At 57.2% G+C, this 10,074-nt stretch overlaps 1 protein-coding gene across 1 annotated transcript; it reads left to right on the top strand.

Moving 5' to 3' along the window:
* Window positions 1-5,373, top strand: TMEM88B (transmembrane protein 88B). Its single transcript, XM_061383105.1, has 3 exons — window positions 1-89; window positions 1,392-2,632; window positions 3,441-5,373. The coding sequence occupies exons 2-3, from the start codon at window positions 2,357-2,359 to the stop codon at window positions 3,663-3,665; spliced, it is 501 nt and encodes a 166-aa protein (XP_061239089.1). The 5' UTR covers window positions 1-89; window positions 1,392-2,356; the 3' UTR covers window positions 3,666-5,373.
* The last annotated feature ends 4,701 nt before the right edge of the window (window positions 5,374-10,074 follow it).

The raw sequence follows: 10,074 nt of genomic DNA, 5'->3' as shown, positions 1-10,074 counted from the left end.
TGTTCACTGTCACTATCATCGTCTGCATCCCTGCCTGGTGAAAGGGTGCTGGTGAACTTGAGAGACCTGGAGAGTGTTAGGAATGGAAGGTGCCGGGGACCAGCCCCGGCTGATCCAGGGTATTCGAAGGAGAGACGGCATAGGCGAGGATCAGGATACAATAGCTTCAATTAGATATTAATTAAAGATATAAAGAGTAATAGAATAAGGATAGCTCAGTAGGAAAATTCAGTGGAGAAAAGAGGCTGAGTAGCTTGGTTTACGCGGGAGACCAATAAAACTTCAAGACAAGAAGTTTGCACCACTTACGTAGGCCGCAGGCGTCCTTCCGTTCTCCCGAAGGAGAGGAGACACTGAGGCCTCCCCGGTCGGATCTTAGAAGCCCAGGCATAATTAGTAAGCATGGTGGGTTCCGCGCTCCAGATGGAGACTCAGCCAGAGTGAGAGAGAGAGCGACATGGGGAGACCAGTATTTCGAGAAACTGATCCCAATTCTTTATTTTCCAGAGTCTGTTTTTATACACTAAGATGTTATACAAAAGTCACGTGGGGACAGCAGTCCTGACTTTTATTAAAGTCAGGTGCTTCACACAAATGTATACAGAGGTCTTAGGGGTGTTACATCATCTTCTGGCCAGGGGGGCCTGCTGACAATTTACGACCCTCTCCTTGTGACAGTGGTCAGTCAATCAGGACACTTATTTCTCCAGGGCTGATTATTCTCAAAACAGACGCCACCCAAGTAAAGTTACATTCCTACAGGGTGAGGGTGTAGTGGGTTTTAGTTAAGGAAAGAATTTACTTAGCCTAAGGTCTAACGTGATTAATATCAAAGGTTAATACTTATTTCTTCTATATATTCATTAATGTGTGTAAGGGCAGGGGATGTGGAGACTTAGCAACAAACATTGGCTCAACAAATGAAAAACCCTTCACCAATACAATTTCTAATTAGCCCACTATACTCATACTTATAGTTTTCTAACTTCTCTAAAGAACCTGTTTTTAGAGGGTTTAAAGCATCTCGTGCCTCTCACGGTTGGGAGGCTGTGAGCAATCACATGTGGCCCGACGAGCCTGTCAGGCAGGCCAGAGAACCTTCAGAGGAGTTTGTAGGTTAAAACACTCTTATCACGCCCAGGAATTATTATAAACTGGAGCTCTAAGTTAACTCCTTCTCCAAAAGAGGTGGTGGGGGACAGCCCCCCGTAAAGTCAGAGGTGTAGGTGAGCACAAAGTAGTAAAGTAGGCAGGCTCTGGTTATGGGGGTAGATGCTCGAGGAGTTCCAGGGGGACTCCTGAGGCTCGATCCCGCCTTTGCGTATGTCGAGCCTCCTTCCTCATGACCTTTGTCACGGGCGGAGTACCTCACTCTGGCCCCCAACAGGAAGGGATGAGGTGGACTGTGTGGGAAGGGAAAGAGAAACTTTCCCATCTGGTATCACCCAGCCTCCTTCGTCCAGCTCCCAGACAACCTACTCAGTGTGTAAGTGTCAACTACTCACCTAAGTGCCCTTTAAAATGCTGTAGGTTGTGCACAAAACCCCCAGGAGACTGTTAGGTGCTAACTATATTTTGGTAACATTTGGAGAAATTAGGGTTTTTGGAAGGGCTAGGAATGCTTTTCCCCCCTTACTTGAAATAATGGAGTACACACTCCCCCTGTTTTCAGGATGGATTGGATTCTGACAAAAAGGATGCCTGTGGTGGCAGCTGCCATTATTGAGTGCCTACTGTGTGCTGAGTCCCACACAAGCATTTCACATGCACTGCTCATATGCCTTCTCAACAGGCTTGCATCTGTTGGGGCTGTTTCTCTGATGCTGAGAGGGGCCAGGTGTGGGGGATGAAGCGACCAGGGGGACTAGGGCTGAGAGGTGGGTTGGGTGTTGACCTCTCTGAGGCAGCTACTGATGGGGCAATTAATTGCCAGTTGAGACTGATGAAATGAAGTCATTGTGTGCAGGGGCTGGAAGCGGGGAGAGGGCGGGACCCAGAGGGAGGAGGGCCCAGTGCAGAGTTGTCAGGACAGCTGTGAAGGCTCTGACCAGAGCACGCAGGGGCCGGCAGAGAGACTGGCCAGGGCCAGAGCTGTAGGAACCTGGCAGAGAGAGAGGGTCAGCCTGGCAACAGGGACCTGCCGCTCAAGTGTGGCCCTGGAGACAGATGGTCAGGGGTGCAACTACCTGGGCCAGGGTCCTTTCCTCCAGCTGGGTTCACTCTTCGGTTGCTAGAATCTGAGCAGAGATCTGACCTGGTGACTAGGGTTAAAAGGTTGCTAATCTGACGGGGGTGAGGGGCTTCAGTCCTGCCACGTGACTGCTGCTGTGAGCTCACCAGGCCCACTGCTGGGGGCATGAGTGATCAGGAGAGGGAGACAGAGGAGGATGAGGGAGGAGACCCTTCAGACACAGCACCCATGCTGCCCCAGAGGCTTCCTGACCACCAGGCTTCAGACCTGATGTCCCCAGGGTGGGCAAGCCTGGCTGCCCGAGGCCTGGGGACCCTGCTGTTCCAAGGATGGGCCTTGGCCCGGCTCCTGCTCCACCTACTGCTGCCTGCAGCTGTGTTCCTGCTGGTGCTGCTGCCTGCAGCTGCCGTCGTGTACCTGGGATTCCTGTGTCACTCGAGGGTGAGCTGAGCCTTCCCTGGGCAAGACTGGGGAACTGTCTGGGGTCCTTGGGAGTGCGGGTGCTCCTCCCTAAAGAGCCCTTTCTTCTGCCAAGCCCCCCACCCTGCCACGGGCCACAGCAAAAGAAGAGCTTTTGTTTGCCAACAAGGGGATGGATCTCTCCCTTCTTTGAGGCCTCTCAGCCTTGTACCAGGGGCCACCAGGGCCTGGACAGCTGGGCAGGGTGGGGAGAGGAGAAGGCTTCCAGGAAGAGGAGATAAAGATATTGTCGGATTTAACCAGTCCACAGCCCCCACCCCTCAGGCCCCTCAAAACAGCCCCTCTGAGGATCCATCCTACTGGGGGATGGGTTTCCCCACCTGTGGAATGGGCTATGGCTAGGTCTGGGATGGGGAGGGTATAGGTAGGTGGGCCCCGTGTGCCTCTTTCTGTAGGCACACAGCAGGGGAGGGGGACCAAACGCTGGCTGCAGAAGAGAAGGTTGACACCAGCTGGGGGCACCCCGAGGTAGGGCTTCGGAATCAGATGCCAGCGTAGGGAAGGACCATGGAGAGCACAGAGAGGAGGAAGGCGGAGGTTGGGGAGCCAGCGAGCTATTCTCTGAGCCTCTCCTCAGGGGACTCCTACTCCGGTCATTTACCGCCCGGTCCCCCATCTCCCATCCTCGGCTAGGAAATGTCTGGCCCACAGCCAGCCCCAGCCCCTGCACCCTACCCATCCCCCTCTTCTCTGCCCGATCTCGGGCCCCGCCCCGGAACTGAGACCCCCCCCCCCCACCAACCCGCCTGACCATCCGCCCGGTTCTCAGGTCCACCCGGCGCCCCGCCCCGCGTGCCGCGCGCTGCTGTCCGACCGCGGCTCCGCGGCAGTCATCGTGTTGGGCTTCCTCTCGCTGCCTCCGCTGCTGGTGCTCGCCTCGGCCGCTCGCGCCCGCCTGGCACGACGCCTCCACTCGCTGCTGCCGCCCCCTACTTGGAGCCCCGGACCCCACCGCCAGTCCGACGGGGAGAAGCAGCTCTGCGCCTGGGTGTGACCCCAGAAGCCTCTTCAAATCCCGGAGGCCCTCGAACTACCCTGTGTCCCCCATCAGTGGCCCCAGGCTGGCGAGCTCAAGGGTCTGCGTTCAAATCCCTGCCCGGCAAGCGCGACCGCAGTGCTCAGACGTGCCGCGAGGTGGCACCGGACTCCCCCGGAACTGAGCGGCCCTTCCCCACCCTCGCCCGACCCCGCACTCCCGGCAGCAGCCGAGAGGCTGGGACGCCCCCCAGGGAGCAGGGAGATGGCCCTCAGAGAAGGGGCGCGAGGCCAGACTCTGAGAAAAGCGGCCCTCCTGGCTTCTGCCTCTGCGACTGCCCAATGCTCCTGTGCCCCGACAACGGGCAGACCCTGCGGGCCGCCGTCTGGTCAGCGAGTTGTAGAGCTGGGGAGGCTTGCTCCGGAGACTTCCACACTCCACGGTTACAGAGGTTCAACAGCCAGAGCAGCGGAGTGTGCAGGGCTCAGCCGGAGGCCTGCATCAGCTTAGAGCAAGGGCTCTGTCAGTTCCTCTAATTTTAAGATATTTTCCGTCTTTTGTGTTTTTTGCTTTCAAGCATGTTTCTGGTTTATTCCTTTGGTACACACTGTGTTTGTTTCCCGTTCCTAGGGATTCACATCTTTCATCAGTAGTGCAGGATTCTCAACCATTATATCTTCAATTCTGCCTCATTCATTCCACATATTCTTTCTTGGGAAACACCTACTGCATTAATACTTCCTGTCAGTTCATTTCTCTTCTGTGTCTTCCTTCTTGTCTCCTTGTGCTGCACGTGTTTTGGGCAATTTCCTCGTCTTCCTCTAATAGTTCACTAAGCACTGGTTGTGTCCAATCTGCTGATTGTCCTCCTATCCAAAAAGAGCCTAGCCGGCTAGGGTCTATGGAGTCCGGAAGAGTCGGACACGACCGAGCGACTAAACGCACATCTACAAGTTATACTGTCTGTGTGCTAAATCGCGTCCAGCTCTTTTCGACCCTGGGAACACTAGCCTGCCAGGCTCCTCTGTCCATGGGATTCTCCAGGCATGAATACTGTAGTGGGTTGCCATGCCCTGCTCCAGGGGATCTTCCCGACCCAGGGATCGAACCCATGTCTCTTAGGTCTCCTGCATTGGCAGGTAGGTTGTTTACCACTAGCGCCACCTGGGAAGCTCAAAAGTTATACTACTAATTTCTTATTCACATCTGATCATTTTGATGGTCTCTTGGTGCATGGTTGTGTTTTGGATTCCAGCAGGAACATTTCACACAGTTATTTTATAGTCTGCACTTAGCAACTACACTTCCTTTGCCTTGGGGTCTAAATCTGTTATTTGTTGTTTCTGCTGACTCAGTAATTGCATGTTGTTTCTTTGATGTTTGTACTTGGTAAGCGTCAGCCCACACCTGTGAAAATTCTGCAGCCATGTCCCTCCAGAGAGGATGCCCTTGTGAGGCGTGCCCAGCCTGTGTCCCTATTAGGGACCTGGTTGGTAGCCTACCATGCACGTGGGCCTGTGGCCCTCATGTGGTGTGGGTCTCCATCCTGTGTTCAGGGAATTCTCTGCTTTCCTGTTTGTTTCACTTCAGCATCCTGGTTTCTGTTCACTATTCTTCAGTTTGTTTATTTATATACTTCTTTTTAGTGTTTCTTGGAGGGGAGGGGGCTTGGAGAGATCTACTTCCTTGTAAGCCCAGCAGTGTATTAAAGATGTGTTTGTTGTAATTTGTCCAGAATCTAGTAATAGCTGGAAGACCTTGGGAAGGTCCTAGCACACTCTGTTGCCAGCAGGACTCCACCTGTGACCAGGAGACCAGGGTCCAGATGTGCCCAAGGTTGAGGCTCAGCTGTGGCTTGAACAGGGCCCGGAGCGGGCCTGGCTCAGGTCCAGCAGGAGTCCTTGGGGTTTTCCAATTGTCTGTGGCCAGTCACACGGGAGCCTGGCTGGCTGCCCCATGCCCAAGGAGAGCTTTCCTGGTCTGAGACCGCCCTCCCCCTCCTGCCTAGGGTCGGGCTGCTCTGGCCAAGCGTTGAGGATAAGGGCTCTCCTGAGGATCCGCCTGGCCCTGGAGTCATCAAAACAACAGCTGGGCTTCGTGGGGGTGGGGAGGCCACCCTGGGGAGCTCAGCTGCTGAGCTGCCTTTCAGAAGGTGGATCCTGGCTTCCCAGGCCTACCCAAGCCCCACATGGCCTCCAGCTGGCCCCAGGGACAGCCTGCCTCAGCTCTAACTACCACCCACTCACAAAAGGAACGCTTGTTGGGGGCTGTGGAAGGTTGATGGAGGAGCCTAGTGGTCTGCTTTGGGGCATTAGCTGTCAGGGTGGGGAAAGTAGAGGGTAGAGGCTGTGAGCTACTGGGTGGGCCAAGATGAGACCCTCACTTTGGGGAAAAAAAAATCTCTGCAAGCACCCTGGCCCTTGCCCAGCCATTGTGCACCTGGCCGTGGGTGCGTGTGCGTGTGCATTGTGTATGGGTATACATGTGTGTGCGTGTGAGGGCGTGCCTACATTCTGTCTACCGGCCCTCACACTCCTGGCGGGGGTTTTTTCCAGACCCCACAGGTGTAGAGTCTGGGCTTTGTGAGGTTTCCTGATCTGCCCAGGGCCGTGTATTCATTCACAAAGTATTTCCTGGCAACTCAGGTGTCTGCAGGCACACCCTGAGTGGTGAGCAGCTAGGAGGGGCCTGTTCTGTCCTCACAACCGGCCCCCTGTGACAGTTGTGAGCCCTGCCCCCACGCAGGCATGTCAGCCAGAAACTGAGCTGTGGTGGGTGGGCTGGGGAGGACTAGGCAGAGCTCCCTGCTGGCTCTGGGGCCTGAGGTCCCTCCCCCTGCCCCAGGGCCTCACTCTCACCCCTGAGGAGCCCCCCTACCAAGGTGTGGACACAAATCTGTCCTTCCCTGCTTTCTCCTTCCCCACACAAGCCTGCCAGGACCCTGGTTGGGGCTGAGACAGGGCATGGTGGTCACTCCCTGTTGCAGAAGTTTCCAGAACAGGGAACCCAAACTAGGGAGGAGGGTCTCACCTCATGAAGGGCACCACTGTGCAGTTCTTGCACAGGCTGAAAACCCAGGAACAACTGGATGCCCTCCTGCCTTTCTGCCTCCAAGCTCTGACCTTCTGCCTCTAGTCTACAAGGCCTGATATCACCCTCCCCCTGGGCTCTTGCCTCCCTCATGAACACTGCCACTGCCCTTCTGCCTCCCAGGCCTCCTTACTGCCCTCATACATACTGGCAGGCCCTCATCCCGGAGCCCTGGTACTTCCTTTAGCTCCTGCCCACCTGCTCTGACATGACGCTATCATCCAAGAGGAAAAATGAGTAGACATGCATTTTTGCAAGCTTGCCACTTCCCATCCCTCTTCTAGCTTGGCAGGGCTTGGAGGACATGGGCTGTGCCCAGGGCCTGCACGTCCCCAGGGCAGAGTCTGTCATGTGACTGGGCCCATCATGGAGATGAAGGATGAGTGCAGATGGGTTGGCACCCACCCTGTGACCAGGCTGCCCACTTGCCACCCTGGGTGTCGCTGGCTGAAAGATTGGGTAGGGGTTGTCTCTGGGGCCACAAGGGACAGGCTGGGGCACTTAGGAAGTGAAACAATGGGACAGTCAGACCCCCAGGACTGGCCCTCAGGCCCTGGCATGTCCCTGACCACAAACAGGCAGGTTGAGTCTAAAAGAATGTGTGGGTGGGGCAGCAGGGCGAGTGGTGGTAGGCCACCCCCTCCCTCTGCTCTTCCGACTGCTGGGTGTGGTCAGGGGGCCTTGAGCTTGGCCACTCATTCCAGGCCCACAGGAGCTGCCCCCCACTTCCAGTTTTTGTGTCTCCCAGCATGTGTGGGTGCCTATGTGAGATACAACTGACGTGAAAACCAGCAGCACAGGCACCCCCACGGAATGGGGTGGGGCCAGGCCACTCTGCCCTTCAGGCTCTAGGCTGGGGTCAGAGGCCCCGGGAGCTGCCCTTTTCCCTGGGGTCAACATGACCACAGCTAGCTGGGGACAAAAGGCCCTTCTTCTCTGAGTAGGCGTGGATGGTGTGGAGGAGGGCACATTCCCGTGAATTGGCTGGGGGCAGGGGCAGTGCCTTGGAGAGCAATGTTGTCCCTGGGTTTTGTGGATCCCCATCCATCTGCCTGTGGACTGACAGGCATGGTGGGCGAGTTCTAGAAAGTGACGAATGGGGACTCCCTGTCCCTCCTCCTCGTTCCCAGGACACCTGGGTCAGGCAGGGGCTGGCTCCGGTGGAGGGAGAGGCATGGACTGGGGCCAGCTGTGTCCTGGCCCCCTCTGGTCCTTCTCTGCCCCTCCTGCCCCCAGGCCTGTCTTCCTTCAGAGAGGAGGTTTCCAGGCCATTATATTTGTGCTTCCTCTGGTGCCTGCCTCAGGCCCAGCCCTGGCCTGGACTACTACACACCCCTGGCTGACCCCCACGTTCCCTAGGAATCTTTGTCTGCCCATGTCTCCGCAGGGTAAAGGAGACTCTCCATGATGCTAACAGCAGGGGTGGTAGAACCAGCTGAGCCACAGGGCAGATCAGGGGGCCTGAAGGACAGAGCTGACCCAGTGAGGGTGGGATGGTCTTAGTCTCTCGGGGATCAAGTCAGAGCTCAGCATGAGCATCAGGAGGGGCTCTCAGCCAAAGCAGGTGTCTGAGCTCAGCCAAGGCTGGCAAGAGGCCCTTGTCACCACTGCCGAGGCCAGGTCCCCTGTCCTTTCTCCCTCTGATGGAGAGCTGAAGGGAGGAGGATGCCTGCTTCCTCAAGGGCTTGAGTAGTGGCCAAGAAGAGCAGCTCAATTTTTCCAGAAGGGAAACTTCCCTGTTAGCCCAGCAGCACAGCCGAGGTGTGACTCTGGGCCCACCGCTGGCCACGAGTGGGGAGGCCACAAGGCAGATCCAGCATGGCCTGGTGCCCTGCTAGTGGGTGCCCAGCAAGGTGAAGGATGAGCCAAGTTGTGTCTGCATGCGTGTACTTGGGTCAGTCCCCCGCTGGGCCCTCAGATTGTCTTCAGCTGCCTCCTCTCACGGCCCCATACCCAGAGCAGCCCTGGTCAGCCTCATCTGCTGGAGGGCTGGGGGCCAGGAGCCGTCCTTCTGGGCGGTACACCCTGAACTTTGGGGGTTCAAGCCCACTGTTGCTCCCGGGGCCCAGGCGGAAACACCATGCAGCCTCTGGTCCTAGCTGAGGCCTGAGGTCTGTGGAGCTGAGCCAGCCCCGTCACTGCCAAGATTCCCGGCAAGGGGGGGTGTGGCAGGGACACAGTTCTCGCTTGTTCCTGCCCCAGCTACTCAGGCTCAGCTGAGCTGCTTCCTTTTTTAGACAAAGTCAGAGCTCCAGCCTGTCTCACAGCCTGGCGTCTCACCTGACAGAAAGGGAGGAAGGAAAACCATTGAGTTTCATCCGTCCTCCGGGCTGAGCACCTCCTGACAGGGGGGAAGGGAGGGGACATCCTGGCAGAGATGGCCTGCCGCCTCCCCATGCGGACCTGTGCCCCGCCACCCTGCACCGAGCTCCTCAGAGAGGAGTGGCTGGGACAGGACAGTGGTGACCCCACAGGAAGGCATCTTAGGAGGGAGGAGGGCAGTCCGGCCCATGGGACTCTGTCGGCCTTGCCTCACCTGAGGGCAAGGAATTTGCCCTGGAGTGGGTAGGGGGGAGGGCTGAGTGTCCCTCAGGATGCCCCCTGCAGGCAGCCACCTCTGCTCTGGTCCAGCCAAGATCGGAGCTGCAAGGTTCTTGGTCACAGTGAGTCCCTGGAGGGCTTCCCCAGTGCACTGCTGGGGAGGGTCTAGCCCCAGTCCTGGAGTTTGGCCTCAGCCCTGGCCCTGAGCCTCTTATTGGGGACAGCTATAGGCCCCGCATGGTCACATACGACAGGCCTGAATCAGCCACCCTCAGCTGTATGCCTCTTCCTCCAAGAAGCCTGGTGAGGTGGGATCTTTGTGCCCCCTCAGAAACCCCTCCTTGAATGTCTGAGGTTTTTTCTCCTCTCCCAACGTTCTAAGTTCTGCCCTCCTGATCTTTGTTTTCATACACCTTCCCCTTCCCAAGCCTTGTGTTTGGTGTCACCCTCACACTCTAACACCTCCTGGGGCTCTCTTGGACTTGGCTTCAGGGACTCCCAGCGCTGAGGATACATGATACAGCTTGGTGGCTCCCTGCTCTGCTCCTGGCTGGGGAAGGGGGCAGGGGATAGAAGCAGGGCAGACCCCAAGGCCTTACAGCCCAAAGGGAGACCGAAGAGTTATGTGTATACACATAAACATGCCACGCGCGTATGAATGGAGCGTGTGGCCGCGCGCCTGGGCCTCGCGAGCGTGCGCCTCCGCAGAGCCTATGCTCCTCCGGACGCGGGGCAGCGCGCGCGCGCCTCCGAGGGATCTCGGGGCGGGCCGCGGTGGGCGGGGCCTCCAGGGGGC

The sequence above is a fragment of the Bos javanicus genome, chromosome 16 (genome assembly GCF_032452875.1).
Source record: "Bos javanicus breed banteng chromosome 16, ARS-OSU_banteng_1.0, whole genome shotgun sequence".
NCBI classification, from domain to species: domain Eukaryota; kingdom Metazoa; phylum Chordata; class Mammalia; order Artiodactyla; family Bovidae; genus Bos; species Bos javanicus.
This window is presented reverse-complemented; position numbering and strand designations above follow the sequence as displayed.

Coding starts and splice junctions, on each gene's coding strand:
- TMEM88B (XM_061383105.1), top strand. CDS start 2,357: ATGAGTGATCAGGAGAGGGAGACAGAGGAGGATGAGGGAGGAGACCCT. Junction 2,633..3,440: donor GATTCCTGTGTCACTCGAGG/GTGAGCTGAGCC, acceptor CCCGGTTCTCAG/GTCCACCCGGCGCCCCGCCC.